At 44.1% G+C, this 16,372-nt stretch overlaps 1 protein-coding gene across 6 annotated transcripts in view; it reads right to left on the bottom strand.

Annotated features, from left to right (window-relative positions):
- ANKEF1 (ankyrin repeat and EF-hand domain containing 1) overlaps window positions 1-16,372 on the bottom strand; it is a 349,443-nt gene that overhangs the window by 152,662 nt on the left and 180,409 nt on the right. For all 6 annotated transcript variants that reach the window (XM_069608310.1, XM_069608313.1, XM_069608309.1 and 3 more), the window contains one exon: window positions 5,306-5,429. In XM_069608310.1, the coding sequence (XP_069464411.1) occupies window positions 5,306-5,429 (124 nt within the window). The remainder of the gene's footprint in view (window positions 1-5,305; window positions 5,430-16,372) is intronic.

Raw genomic sequence — 16,372 nt, 5'->3', positions numbered from 1 at the left:
TTATGAATAACTGGGGTTAGTTGTAGTACATTAGCATTATCAGGGTTATACTACTAGTTAAAAAATGTAATTAATATAAAATAAAAGTGGAATGTTACAGCTACAGTGAGATGGGGATAATGGGTGTGGCCGAACACTATGGCTACTGGGTTACTTTAAGGAACCGAATGGTGCAATATGGAAAGTGGGCACAGCCAAAGGCCATGGCTAGTGGGCCCCAACAAAACCTATTGGGGCAACATGTCATGGGACAACAGCAAAACCAAGTGTTGTAGCCACGGCCGACGGACGCGGCCAATGGCCATGGCTAGTGGGCCCGTTTAAGAAACCTATAGTGAAGCAATATGTAGAGTGGGCTTTGGCCTAAGGCCATGGCTTGTGGGACTGGAAGAAAGCTATTGGGGCAACATGTAAAGGGACCATGGCCGTGTACGACCCTCAGATTGTATTTTTTCTGACATGAGTAGCGTGAGTACAGAGTATCCAAGCAGATAAGATAGATAAGACTACATGCATCCATGCGCCTTCTCTCGGAGGGGAGGAAGGGCGGGCGCATGTGAATCTAAGCAGATACAAGCATCAGAAATATGATTACGGTGAGTATTGTATCCCTTCTGATGATTGTGAAATCTGCTTAGATCACATGCTGTGCCTAGATTACCGAGCAGTGTTAGAAGAAGGAGGTGGGATGTGAGAACGGTCATGAGCGAACAAATGTCTTAGAACCGCTTGTCCCACTTGTGTATCTGTCTTGGAATGAGTGCCAATGCAGTAGTGATGAGTAAAGGTGTGAACAGAGCTCCATGTAGCTGCTTTGCAAATACTTTCTAAGGGGACATTTGCAGTGAAAGCCAGAGTGGCTCCAGTACCTCTTGTGGAGTGGGCCCTTGGCGTAAAATGCAGCTTTTCATCTGAAAGGGAATAGCACAGTTGGATACATCTGACTATCCACTTAGAGATGGCATTTTTTGAGATGCAATCTCCTTCTCTGCCTAGCGCTATGGAGACGAACAGTTCATCTGTCTTTCTTAGCGGTCTAGTCTTGTCTATGTAGTAAAGGACTGCCCTCCTCACATCTAGTGTGTGGAGTTTTACCTCAGCAGAGCTTTTGGGTTCCTGGAAGAAAGCCGGTAGCTGAATAGATTGGTTAACATGGAATTTGGAAATGAACTTAGGTGAGAACCTAGGATGAGTGCGTAAACCCTGTTTGTCCTTATGTATAGTAAAGAAAGGATCCTGCACTGACAGAGCTTGGATTTCACTGACCCTTCTTATAGAAGTGATAGCTACTAAGAAGGCAGTTTTATAAGTCAGGTGTTTGAGACTAGACTTGTGCATGGGCTCAAAGGGTGGTCCCATGAGCTTAACAAGTACCACATTAAGGTCCCAACCTGGCGGTGGGTTAGAAATTGTAGGGTGGAGTCTCTTTACCCCTTCTATAAATGCTTTGACGACTGGTACTTTCCACCATGACACCTTGTTATGGGAAGTGGTGTAGGCTGACAAATCTGCCAGGTGTACCTTTAGTGAGTTAAACACTAACCCTGCATCCACTATGTGGAGCATATAGGTTAGAACATTAGAAGGAGTACAATCAACGGGGCTGATTTGCTTATTCTGGCACCAAATTACGAATCGTTTCCATTTATCATAATAACAGTGCCTCGTGTTCAGTTTTCTTGACTCTTTCAAGATATTCATACATCTCTGTGGTAAATTGAGATATCCGAACTCTACGACTTCAGGAGCCATGCTGCCAAGTTCATCAAGTTGGGCTGAGGATGCACTGTTAGCCCCTCGCGCTGGGGGAGTAGGTTGTACCGGCACGGTAGTTTGATGGGGTCACACACCGCCAGTTTGCGCAGGCGTGTATACCATGGTTGTCTCGCCCACATAGGAGCAACCAGGATGAGTGTCATCGGTTCCCTGAGGATCTTGTTCACTACTTTCCTCATCAGAGGGGTTGGTGGAAAAGCATAGGCAAATATCCCTGACCAATTTATCCATAGGTTGTTCCCCTTGGAGCCTGGCTGCGGGAACCTGGATGCAAAGTTTGGGCATTGCCTGTTTTCGCTTGTGGCAAATAGGTATATAGTGGGCAAACCCCACTGAGACAAGAGGTCTCCTACGACCACTTCATGTAGTCGTCACTCGTGTTCCTCTGGGAGGGGATCTCTACTCAGAGCGTCCGCTAACGAGTTGAGTTCCCCCGGAACATGTTGGGATGACAGGTAAATCTTCTGTTTGAGTGCCCATTTCAAATTGTATGGGCAAGCTTGGACAGATTTTGAAAACGAGTGCCCCCCTGTTTGTTTAAGTAAAACATTGCAGTCGAGCTGTCTGTTGGGATCTGCACTGACTCGTTGGATAGAAGGGGTTTGAATGCCTGAAGCGCTCTGAAGACTGGCAGAAGTTTTAGCAGATTTATGTGGTTCTGAGCCGCGGTGTGAGAGCAGAGACCCTGAGCTGTGTGGTGAAGGTAGTGAGCTCCCCACCCTGCCAGGGAGGTGTCTGTTGTGACAACGACCTGTATCTATGAATTGTAGAAGGGTTTCCCCTTCGTACGATTCTCTCTTGTCCACCAGCGAAGACTCTGAACTAGTGTTGGCGAAATGACCACTAGATCGTCCCACTGACCACTTGCCTGAGACCACTGTTTCACCAACCATTTCTGCATGGGTCGCATGCGCAGGCGCGCGTGGGGAACCAGGTAAATGCAAGATGCCATCATGCCTAGCAAACGCATAGCTTTGCGCACCCTTATTTGGCGACCGGCCTGATATTGAGGAATTTGCAGCAACAAATTTCGAATTCTTTCCTATGATGGAAAGGCCAACCCCTCTTGGGTATTAAGGACAGCTCCTAGGAACAGTTTTGAGATGCTTGGCACCAGGCTTGATTTTTTCTCGTTGATTGAGAAGCCCAATTGGAAGAGGAGGTTGATTGTTCTTTGGATGTTTAGTCTGCTAATTAGAGGGGACTCCCCTGTAATGAGCCAGTCGTCCAGGTAAGGGTACACTAGGATTGCCTCCCTGCGTAGGTGCGCCGCCACCACCGCCAGTACCTTGGTGAATACCCTATGGAGCCGAGGCAATTCCGAAGGGCAGCATCTTGAATTGGTAGTGCTGGTTGTCTATCTTCTGTGCGCTGGGAACATTGAAATATGAAAATAGGCATCTTTCATATCCAATATTGCCATGTAATCCCCCTTTTTAGTAGAGGGATTACCTCTTGTAGTGTAGTCACGCAGATTTTTTGTGGCTTGACATACTAGTTTGCAGGGCGCAAATCTAGTACTGGGCGCATTGTCAGATCTTTTTTTGGCACAAGGAAGTAGGTTGAATAAATACCCCTGTTTACCTGGTTGACTGGGATGACTTCTATGGCATCCTTTGCTAGCAGAATGGCAATCTCCTCGAGGAGGATCTTCTGGTGTTCCAGCGAGTCTACTCTTTGTCGCAGAGGATGGTCGTGGGGGTGCCCTAGCCACTCTATGCAGTATCCTCCGGACACTGTGGACAGCACCCATCTGTCCGAAGTGATCCCCTCCCATGCGTGTGTGAAGGTGGAAATGCGCCCCCTACTGGGGATCCATGGGAGGGGACGCAAAGCGGAACGTCACTGCTTGTTGGGTGGTGTACCACCTCTGGCGGGGCTGCCTTTACCCTGAGTGTGACCCCTACGCTGCCCTATGGGGTAGCCCTGTGAGGATTGGGATTGGTTGTTAACCCATTAAGTTCCATGGTTTTGGTAATAATTGGAACCCCTCTGGGAACCTATATGACCACCCCCACTCTCCCTACTGTATAGGGCCGCGGCCAGAGGCCTTACAAGGCCCGCAGTCCGTTGTGGCAGTCGCCGACGGTTGATTTCTCCGATCTTCACCAGCGTCAGTCTTCCGCGTCGGTGGAAGGGGGGGGAGAATATTAACATTAATTAAAGTACAAACCGGCTTAGCGCCGAAGGAACTCTGCAACATGTGTCCGACTAGTATGGCGGAAAAAAGCAATCTGAGGGTCCTACACGCGTGAGGGATCATGGGTACAGGGGACGTCACACTAAGGATAGTATTACTGGCACGCCCTATTCGACGTCCCTTTTTGAGTTTCGAAAAACAAACTGTAATACTCCGCAGCTTCCGCTAGATGTCGGCCTATGCACAGCATATGATCTAGACAGATTTCACAAACATCAGAAATATATGTATAAAACATGCAGGTTTCAGGTCCCAAAACAGGCAGCACCCATTCAATCCTTGGTTCTTCCAAGTTTAAGAAAATGAGTACCACTGATTGGAAGAATATTATCAACTTATCAGTGCTGCATGTCTTTAGTCAGTTAGCACAATAAACATAGATATGTAATAACAACAGTAGTGGGTCCACAATTCCCTGTGATCAGAGATGGAAAAAACCTTTCCCCCCTCATATTATTGTCCAACTACTACATTCCAAGAAGGCTTTTACCCAAAAAAGAAGGGAATGCCCAACAAGTTGTGACTATAAAGCTGTGTGCAGTGATTATATCGAATAGAAAACAACGAATTAAATTTTAACGAAAGAAAAACAACGAAAATAACGAATGTGGGAAAAAACTAAAAATGGGGTTGGGAGTGGGAATAGTGGTTTTGGGGGTGGGGAAAAATATTACTAAAAAAGGGGGGCTTTGGGAGGAAACCCTCGACCACCCCAGCCCAAAAAATAACGAAAAAGAAATGTGTTATTTTGGTTTTAGTTGTTTTTTATTCGCTAAAATGTAATGTGTTGTTATTTCATTCGATGAAATCACATTGAACCCTATAAAGCATGGATGGTTTACTTTAACAGGTATTTCCTTTGCATTTCACTTCAGATGTATTCACTATTACCATTCAGTTAGGACCCCGTACGTTTTCCCTATACCCACAGAGCAAGCCAAGAAACAGGATGAATCTTACAGATACTTACATTTCAGCAGGGAACTTTAGACACCTTCTTTCCCAAATTGCCCAGGTGCTATTTTGATTTATCCATTTGTTAATTGTATGCATTCACACACACACACACACGTGAACATATCACACATGCATGCAGACATACACTAATGTGTTTGTTACTAGCAGCTCTGCAACACGCTTGTAAAATGCCTAGACACTTTGTATGTAGTATGTGTGCTACAGCATTATAGTGGGTGGGTTATATATTAGTCCATTTGAACAAAAATAGAATTTTTTTTTAAATTCCCATTTCCAGAACACAGGAAGTTGCAATCACCACATATGCTTTCTGTACTATATGTATTATTGTTAATATGACACATCAGTTACCTCGTTGAGCAATGAATTTGCAGCAATCAGCAAACCCCCCATTAGCAGCAAGATGAAGCCCGGTGTTCCCATCCATTGCAATTATTGAAAAGTCTGCACGGTACGCTGCAAGAACCTTCAAAACCTACAAAAGATCACAAAGCAACATCAGAAAACAAATGTTGCGCACATCAAAACAGAGGTCGCCGCTCACAATGCGAACATGATTTTGAATTGTGCAAAGTGAGCACTCAACATGCACACAATTTAGGAAACTTAAGTTAAAAATTGTGCTTACAATAAGACAAATTATTTAACTCTGCATTTTAAATGCACGGGTCTGTTTAAAAGTATTAAGAAGAGACCTGCAATAATACAAAACACATATGTGTTTATGACCCTAACAAGCCCCACTCTTCATGTATGATGCAATCCATTGTATTTGTGAGCCCCATTTTTTCAAATTCGGAGAGAGCGAGAGTACGTTTATGTGTGTGTGCCTCTAGTTCTGACTATGCCAGATAATCTTTTCGAATGACTTTCAATAGCTTCTAGTTAACCCTCATAATTAAACAAATAGTAACATCTCATTCCTTCTTTGTGACACAGTATTCGTTGAAGCACACGATCATCTGTTGCAAGGTCGGTTACGGATGGTGATCTTATTGGGGTCACCACGCAGGACATGATTGGGGTGAATTGTTATGGGGTCCCAATGACTTCACCACATCTGCCTCAGGTGCCACCTCCACTCCACCACAGGGCAGAGTCACTTGGTGCCACTTACCCCCTCGCACTGGGAAATAAGTTGTCCAGCCTAGAACATATGTCTGACAGTACTTCTTTTAGAAGAATATTTTTTAACACTTTTTGGTGCGGAAGTTGGTTGTTTGGTGGTGCACAGACAAGAAGCTCTGTTCTTCTCTGTTTTCAGTGTTAATGGTTGTTTGGATAGGCTATTGCACTAATGGATTTTTGTGCATATTTCTTTGTAGTGTATATTTATGTGTTTTCCTGATAAAGACGTTGATCAAGTCAAATTTATACATCGAAACCGGTCAAAAAAATTGGGGATGTGATTGTTGGACCACATCTATTCGATCCACTCCATTAGTTGATCACACGTTAGAAATACAGTGGTCTAGTATATTGATTGTACTCTATGAAATAAGTTTGTTAGCTGAGACCATTAGTAGGTCCTACCACATATTTAATGTATTTGGGTAGAATTTTAGAAGTTAGTTGATGGATGAATGGTGCTGAATGTGGACGAATGAATGAATGATTCATTGTCTGTTTTATAAATTGGTATGTTTGTAATGGTTTGTTCTCCTGCAATGTAAACAAAAGTTGAAGTGCTGACTAATTTATGATTAACTCATGTTTTCAAATGATGTATCAAGCTAAATACATTTTTGATACTTTATTAAAAATTAATGCCCTCTGGACAGTTCTTTCTGCATAAATACGGTATTCGTTGAGCCAAGAATGGATAGGTCGAAAGGGAGTGCTGCTACTAATAATAAGCACAACATACAAAGAAGGGTACTTTAGCTGATAGATGTCTGGTCAGTGAGTTTCCTTGTCACATAGTAGCCTCTCTAGGGTTCAGTGTTCCCTCCTCTCCCAGGAGTTTTCTAATGTTTTTGATGCTTCTATTGAGATATTGCGATCTCAGATCACGCACCTGTGTATCTGCTAAATGAGTTAGGTTCTAACCAATTCAACAAAGCATTCTGTTGGCTGATGAATAGCTCGCTAATTCTTCTGCAGGATTTTGTTTTCGGTGATATGAGATGAGTGCAAGTGGGGGGGTCAAGTCTTGATCTCTGGAAACCATACTTATTCCATCACTTTAAAACCTGTTAAGGATCCCGATACAAGTGCCAATTACAGGCCATTTCCGGTTATGAAATACTCATCCGAAAATGTTTGCCCGCATCTTAACAGGGAGATTTGAGAAAATTACAGAAAAACTTGTAGAACCTGAACAGTCTGGATTTATCAAAGTCAGCAATACATACAGCAATGCAGAAACCTTATTAGCATTGACAGACCACCGCTAGGATGATGAGGCACCTCTAGCTGCTTTATCCTACAGAGAAGACCTTTGATGGGAAGAGATTGAGCTTTCTTGATAAGTGTTTGTGAAAATGTGGCTTCCCTAGCTGTTTTGTGCATGCAATTTCAACTTGGTATGCTGGTGCTAGAGAGAAACTAATAGTGGCATATAGCCCATATAATGTTGCTAAATTTAATCTAAGAGGTAGGGCTGTCCCATAGCCACCCCCTTTTTTTTTGAGTTGGCCCTGGAACTCCAAACATCTGCAATTTGTGCAGACAATAAATGTTTCTGGCATTCCACATGTGGATAGGAAATATTGAACACTACTGTATGTTGCCAATATCCTTGTGGCTTTTGGCCAACCCAGACCTCTCAATGAGAAATGTTTTACAAATAACTGAAGCATATGAGGCTGTGTTTGCCTGAAAGTTTTAAGCTAGTGCTTTCCCCAAGCTCAGCGTTGTGGTTTACCCCATTATTTTGTGCGATGGGAGGTTTTTGAAGTTGAGGAGCTGGATATCGGCTGGTTTAGATTTATGGAGGCAAATTTAGAGCAATGGTGTTTATGACCCTCTGAAGATCAGAAAGTCAATTTTAATCTAAAAGAGGTGAAATTTACATAACAGAGTGATGTTCGTAATTTGGTATTAGCTTGCCGAATTGTTCATCTGGTGGTATTCCCAGTGTCATAGGAGGTATGATTAACGGAATCAGTCAGCACCTTGGTTCTGTAAGAACCTGAATAATCTGTGATTCCACTGGTTGATGTGGAGATTAGTAGTACATGAACTGATGAGTCTGAACTTGACTTTGATGTGCTTGTATGGAATGAGCTTGTCAATGGTTTGTTTATTTTATTTATATAGCGCGCTTGACCGAGGGGTATCTGGGTGCTTTGAGGTGAAGGTAATGGTTACAAGATGCAGTTTATACAATTAATGCAGTTTATACAGTTTATACAGACAGAACACACATTATACATTCAAATAGCAGAGGAATGCATGGTTAATGAAATATACAGTTGGGGGGTGGGAGTACAGAGTGCAGGCGTAAGGTGAGTGTGCTCGTTTTTATTCAGTAACAATGTGAGGATGTGACTTCTGAATGTTTGAAAGGTAGGAATAGTTTTGATGTCCTGTGGAAGTGTGTTCCATAATTGGGAGGATAGGACCATGAAACTAGTTCCGCCAGCTCTTTTTCAACTATACCTGTATACCACCAAGCAAGATGTGTTAGTAGGTCTTGTAATTCTGGCTGACGATTTTAGAGTAAATTTATCCATGACATAAGGTGGGGCTTGGTGGTTCAAGGCTTTGTAGGTGAGGCAGATGGTTTCTAAGTCAATTATTTCTTGTATGGAGAGCCATTTGTACACTTTACTGGTTGCAGAAATGTGCTCTCTTCTAGGTACGGTTAATGCAGCTCTGAGTGCATTATTTTGCAGAACCTGCAATTGTTAATTATGGATTTGTTGGTGCCTAAGTATAGATCATTGCAGTAGTCCAGTTTGGACTGTATAAGTGCTCTGGCCAATATAAGGCAGCTATCGGAAGACAGTAGGGGTCTGCAAGCCCTGATCAGCTTGCCAGTGTAGGCAGTGGCTGAGGCAGTCATGATTACTTGTTTGGTATTCGCATCGAGGTTGAAGGGTTTCTACATTTTTGGCAATAGGTATGTTGTTCCCATCAATGAGGATGCTATTGTAGTGGGGACTAAGTTTGAGCAGGTTGTTAGGTGAGCCGACTAGGAGTAGCTCTGTTTAATCATCATTCAGGCAGAGGCCACGTGTGGCCAGCGATGCCTGAATGATGGTGTAGAATTCGTTAATCCGGCAGACACCAGAGTCGTAGGTGCCTGATAAGGTTAGGAGTATCTGGGTGGCATCTGCATAGTTGGTGTAGGTGACACCCAGACGGTCCAGTTTGTCAAATAAGGGCTTTGTAAAGAGATTGTACAAAGTGGGCGATACACAGGAGCCTTGTGAGACACAGCAGGTGATGGGGATCGGGTTGGCTACAGCTGTGGGTGAGAAAACATGCATGGTTCTATTTGGAGAAGTGTGCTGCCGATGACAAGTGGTCACATAAGATTTTATGGTCAACCAGATCAAAGGCTGCCGATAAGTATAAGAAAAGTAGGATGGCAACTCTACCTTTGTCTTTTAGTTCGTTGATCTGACTTTTAAGGTCAACAAGGGCAGTTTCCATTCCATGTTGGGGTCTAAAGCCAGATTGACGGATTCCTAATAGTTGTTTTTTCTCTAGATAGTCTTCAATTTGCAAGTATGCACCTCTGTCTCGGATTTTCAGTAAGAAAGGGACAGTGGTGATCGGTCTATAATTGGTGGGTATAGACGGATCTAGTGTTTGTTTCTTGAGTAATGGGAGAACCCAAGATTGTTTCAGGTTACTTGGGACTGAATTGCTGGTGAATGAGTAGTTTATTAGTTTGGTAATAAAAGGCGAAAATCACTTGCTGCGTCTTTTATGACATCAGCTGGGCAGCTGTGACCTTTACAGTGAGATGGTTTCAAGGATGCTATGATTTTTTGTACCTCAGATATGGATACATTGTTGAATTTGAAACCTGAGTTAAGGTGTGCAGACGATGGCATGATTGGACTGGTGAAATTGCCAGAGGTAAGTTGGTGCAGTTTGTCAGCTATTTTGGCTTGGAGCCCTGTAATTTTGTTGGATAGAGCATTTTGAATGCTGGTGCACCAAGGTTTGTCCTTGGTGCAGGTACCTGTGGATCCTGCCTGATTTATTCTGGCGTTGAAGGTATCTTTTTTGGTGTGGATGATCTTATTTTTATATGTAGCAGTCATTTTGGTTAGGTTAACTTTATTTTCTGTAGAGGGGGTCATTTTCCAAAGTGTCTCAAGTTTTCTTTTTTCTTTACGTAGTAGTTTAAGTTCCGGAGTGAACCAGGAGTTCAGATGTGCGCTGGGTTTGCCTTTGCGCAGTTTAAGTGGGGCAATGGTGTCAATGGCTTTGGTCATGCAATCATTGTAGGTGTTAACCAATAGATTGAAGTCAGTTGTGGTAGGTAGTGCATTGAGTGTGGGGATTACCAAAGGTAATATAGCCTCAACTGTGATGTTACATTTGTTCCTGGTCAGACAAGGTGGTGCGATAGGGGGCTTTTTAGGCTCTAGGTTGTTGGCCTTGATATCTAGGGAGAGGAGGTGATGATCAGTCCACACGAGTGGTGAGGAGTCCTTTAGGGTAATATTACAGCTTAGGTCTACTACCCAATCGCGTATCCTGCCTTTCTCATGAGTAGGTTGGGTACTTATTTGTAGGGAAGGCCGGTAAGTCGCCTAGGATGATGTTTTGCGCCATGGGTTTAGTATTCTCAGCTACCAGTGACGTAATGTCTTCTTCGAAGGAACCAGGGGGACCTGGAGGTCTATATATTAGGTGGATAGTAATAGTATTTTTAGGAGACATTTGGAGCTTGACTGTGAGGAATTCACAGGAAGCCAGAGGAGAATAGGTGGCTAGTCTTATGTCTATGGTAGATTTGAAGATGACGGCTTTTCCTCCTCCTCGAGCATTGGTTCTGTCAGCTCTAAGGATGGAGTAGTTATCGGGGATAGCTAAGGTGAGAGACGGGCCAGCTGCTTTATGCAGCCAGGTTTCTGTCACGGCAAGGAAGTCAAAGTTGTTAGTCAAAATGACATCTGCGATTTCAGTTGCGTGGGCAACAAGGGACCTCACATTTAGAAGTGCCCCTTTTTTAGTTTTTTTTTGGGTACCCTTCTGGATGTGGTTGGGGCTCTTGTCAACTGGGTTCTCAAAGCATTATAATTTTTCTGTCGGACTTCCCAACATAGACCAAAGCAAGGGGGAGTCTGTAAAACAAAGCGATAAATCAACCTGTGTTTATTTTAAATCAAAAGTGTGGGCGAAATTATAATTGCCATTTGTATTTTTACCAATCTTGAAATCCTACTGCTACACATTTAAGCCCGCAGGAAAATCAAAATCGAACATTACATAAGAGCCTTTGTTATTGATCAGTGTAATTATTTTGTGAAGTGAAATTTGCAGAAAGTGAAGAGTTGTGATTGTGTTCTTTTTAAACTCGCTTTTGTGATTTATTTATGCTGAGAGAAGTTGATTGTGTTATGCCATGGATAAAGTGGTTTTTGATATTTTTGTGCTAATTTCTATTACTTTTGATTTAAATAAATACCAATATATTTCCCGTACACCGGCCTGGTTCTTGGCACATTGTCAGCTCAGGGGAGAGGCATCCAAGCGGCATGATATATGTCTGAGATAGGGCTAAAAAAAAGAATCTGTTAACTAGTTTGTCCCCTTCTCTCTCTCTCCTCCCCCTTCCCCTACTTTTTTCTGTGCACCTAGTATGATAGTAACAAATGTTTGTCTCCTCACCCCCTTAGTTGTTATACCCCCCCCCCTCCAGCACTATCTGAAATGTTGTCAGACCGAGTACGATAGTTCAATTCACATTCTTGTTGTTCACAGCTTGTAAGAATGATTTATATTTTCCCTTGTTGTGATTCGCTTTGAAACACATTGTGTGTAGGCGCTATATAAATAAACTATCATATCATAACCACTTGAGTGGGGAGGGAAGGAACTCCCCGTGTTGAGGGTGGCTTATCAATAAACCGTTACACCATTGCTCACAATGATGAGAGACTGACTTAAGTGGAAGGTAGATGAGCCAGAGGACCATAGAGGTAACTCTCGCCATGCAGGTAAAGCAGCAAGAGCAGTTTCCTGACTGTGGCAGAGCATCTTTCTTTACAGCTTGGAGAACTTCAGCAGGTTGTGAGGCTGGCCAAAGGAGAGAAAAGGCTGCTTGCCTCCTTAGAGTTCCTACACAGAAGGGCTAATAATATAGACAAGTCAATGACTGCTGTGGTGGGAAACTTAAAGGCTCTCACTTCTCTAGTAATGGACCTAAAAGGAAAAGAGGCAACGTGAAACAACTGGTGAGCTAGGTCGACAACAGGAGAAGTTGTTCTCGACCAAGCACAATTTTGATTGCTTTTTAGCAATATGTGGTCGGCTCACTGATGCAAATAGATGGACAATGCAAAACCTTAATAGGCGCAGGGTATCTAATATTTGGATCCTATGGCTTATGGCAGACACGGAAAGATGGAAAGTGAGGGTGTAACAGGATATGCAGTGACCTTCCTGCAGGATGATCTAAACCTGGGTGCAGAGGAGGCAAAGGTGTCTGTAAAAAAGTGTGCATGCTTCAGACACGTGAGATGTCTTCTGATCAGAAGGAAGTTGGGACTGTACTAGCTGTGTTGTCTGGTGTGGACGAACAACATGCAGTCCTGAAGGCAGCCTCCATGAAAAAAGATTTTTGTGGCATGATATCACACACCGATTTTCTTGCATTTGGTTCCTGAAACCCAGAGAAGGGGAAAATAGGTATATACCTCTGGGAGGGATTAGTAGGATAGAAGCAGCAGTTGCAAGCGTCTCCTTTGAAATAGGCATGGCTGAAGGCTACCAATAATGAGCACACGTATTTGTGCAAGTTGATGCAGCCCAGATATTTCTGAAGAAAGTCAGGAATGGTGACACTTGAGGAGGTCATTGGTATGCCCATTTTGCTTTGGGCTCATGACTTAGTCATATAAGTACTCCACGGGTCGGTCTTCGTTCTCGTTGCTGGTTTGTGGTTTGGTAATGGGCTTGATTACTTGCCATAATGGATTTTGGAAGGACACATTGTATGAGTGAGAGGTTTATTAGATCCTTGTTACCATCCCCCCCTCAGAAGTGCATACTGATTGATTGAGAGTTTGATTTTGGGAGCCAGCTGCACATTGGGTTGCTGCGCCTGCAGAGATAATAATGCTAATGTGAATGTAATTTATTAGACAGGCAATTTGCATGCTGAAAGTGCAGGCCTCTGTTATTCTGATAATGAGGCTGGTGGGTTAGTGTTCTACTTTAGAACACAAAGTTGGGTTTGCTTTTTTTTTTATTCAAATTGTGCAACTACTTACACAATGTGCTGCCTTTCGGAACTAGATTTCACACTAGGCATGCTATTTTCGGACACTCATCCCAGACATCATACCTAGTTCTGTGAAAGTTATGAACACTAGAGCCAAATCAGTCAACCCCACCCTACTCCACAAAGGCAGCCCCTCTCCCTTTCGCAGAGCATAACAGCTATTAAAAGATGAGGCAATACCGCCCTGGCAACAGGAGACAACTGACAGCCCCTCCCCCTCCCTGCAAGGAAAGCCTTTGACATCACATGAATATGGCATACCTGCCTCTGAGCTGGTTTTGCTGTTGCACAGAGCTTTATAAGGGCAGAGATCCTTACCTGGCAAGCGGCCAGAGAGACTGCACATTTCAAAATGCAGTTTTGTTGGACTATTCATCACATCCCTATGCCCAAACAGCATTTATTTCAATGTCATAATGCGTCACGTCACCTTACTGCAGCTGCCACACCCACTTTATGCCAGGGGTAGGTGCTCCCAGCTTCCACATATGGGTACTTAAGGACTCCACATTCCACCTTCTCTCTTTTATGCTCCTCATTTCACCACGAAGAACCCCCTGCACGGTTGCAGCATCACTCTGAAAGTGAGGTACTGATGCTGCCTTGTCACCTGGGGAATGGTAAAAGGTGGAGGCGGAGGCGGGAAAGGGTTCAAATTTGGTCTGTGGGTGTGCACTGTGTAAAATGAGTTTTAGGCTTGTGGGTGACTGGAGGGTAGTCCTCTGGGAGAAACAAGCAGAGAATATGTCCTTTGCCCCAACTGTCTGATGAATGCCCATGGACAAATGTCCCAGCAGGTCACTGTGTGCAGCACCTGAGCATGTTGGAGTGGGGTTTGAAGCATCACTCAGCCTGCCACCCGATATACTAAGATAGAAATGGGTGCCTGCTGTACTCAATGTTTAAGCAGCCCCTTCTCTGATCCAAAACGTCTTGCCTCCCAAATCCATTAGCATCTAGCTTATGGTATTCAGTGGAGTTTACAGACTGTCCCCTTTCCTTCATCTGCTAATTTGCAGATCTTTGGAGACAGCCACCTCAGGCCTTGCCGTTAGCAGACCAACACTAATTGAGACATGACTAAGCATTACTGTTTAGCTCTTCACTATGGAAAGCATGCCCAGAGAGCATCCGCCAAACCCACATGAGCAGATCGACAGACAGGAACCGAGAACGTCTGACTGCACCATCAACAACAAAGGATTTTGCATCTGCCTAGTTCACTATCCACTAAAGACCCTTTTTATCTTGCACGCCACACACAGTGACGCCACAGAGAAGCAGAAGAGTGCTGCGCAAGACCAACTGTATTACATTACATTAGTTCGCTTGTTTTATTTTTATATTTTGTTGTAAAATTGATTAATGAGGCATGCTCAGTGAACAGAGTCACTTTGTGATACCACAAGTGGGAGGGGGAGATGGAGGAACAGCCTTGTCACATTCAGGTCAGATAAGCACACACGGAAGGGAGAGAAAATACAAACAGCCAACCATAACGCAGGTATGTGACGACTATATGTGGGCACACATTGAGTATCCTAACTCAGAGAACCACAGGGCATGGGCATATACTGGAGTGCAAAGAAACTTTGAATCAACAACATGTATGGCCATTTTGAGGCAACGGAGCACAAGAGGGAAGAGCAGGGTCCCTGGTGCAGGAATGGGACTAGTGGGAGGTCCAACCCACTAGGTGATCCCAGAAGAGGGAGCGTATCCCCAGATGGTCATCCTGGGCTGGCCCAGAGAGGGATAGGAGGTCAAAAAAGGACCCAGCCTAAGTGTCAGCGAGTCCGTTGAACAGGTGAGACTTTAGTGGAGGTAGTTTTCTTCTCAGAGAGTGGGTGGTAGAGGTCTCCAGAGGCTCTGCAGCTTCGGTGGTCGTGCATCCAGGTTTTCTTCTTTTGGGTCACCAGACAACAAGGCACCTAGATGAGGCTGATCTAAGGCGCCTGGAAGGGCACTCACTAGTACATTATCTGCTGGAGGTAGTCAGGCCCGGGCTCAAGCCACCAGTAGCTAATACAGAGGACCGATTATTGTGAACGTTCTGGATCAATCTACTTGTAATGTCTATTCATGTTCAAATTATTCTGATCCATTCCCTAGCCTAGACTATTTGATGACACAGTGACACAATCCTTAAAGTCTTCCTTGACATGTGTTATGTTAGAGAGATGGGTGAGCACTAAAGAGTGATATACCACATGGTACAAACGACTACCTCAAGGGAATCTTTACATTACACATATTAATACCTGACCACATACCTAGCATCCATGTGACTCTTATTGCGGTTCTCGGGCAGCTATGCATGCCTTCATGTGATGAAGTGGGGCGCGCCGCTGGGCATACCTGCACCCTGGACAGAGGCTTCCATCATCACAGCACAGCCTTGTGGCTTCTCACATATGTGCCAAGAAATCCAATTTTTCACCCTTTCGTCTGCCTAAACATGGCTGTGGTCATTGTGTCACTGCCCAGTAATAGCTACGGTTCTGCTCTGTCCTTGGCTCATGTATATCCATGGCTCATCAGAATTAAAATAGTGTTGACTACGAAAGTGTACCCTCGATTTCTCTTCCTTTGCCTTTCTGACCTAACTAACCTCCCTGATTCGTTCATCCTCATTCCTGAGGGGCAGGTACTGGCCAGGGTTGACTTGACCCACAGGAACCATCCAATTCATAAAGCCTGTGCACTGGCCTTACTCACTCTCCTCTTCCCTCTCTGTTCATCTTCTCTTCTCTTCTCTGCCACCTCCTTTGTATCACTCTTTTCCTCTGATGTTACTGCTTCTATCTCTCTCCTGGACCCCTTATGTTCACACCTTCTCCTGGGCCCTAGATGTCAGCACCACCTCCTGCATTTTGTCTACTACCACCTCCATTCTACATCTGTGTCCTGCTGTTATACCCTGTTCCTCCTGGACCTGTCCTCCTTCTGAGGTTAGCTTCTTCAATCATGCCCTTAAATCTCACCCCCTCCCCTTTTGGCTTTTT

Source organism: Ambystoma mexicanum, chromosome 4q, assembly GCF_040938575.1.
Source record: "Ambystoma mexicanum isolate Mex_15411 chromosome 4q, UKY_AmexF1_1, whole genome shotgun sequence".
In the NCBI taxonomy this organism is placed as follows: Eukaryota; Metazoa; Chordata; class Amphibia; order Caudata; family Ambystomatidae; genus Ambystoma; species Ambystoma mexicanum.
This window is presented reverse-complemented; position numbering and strand designations above follow the sequence as displayed.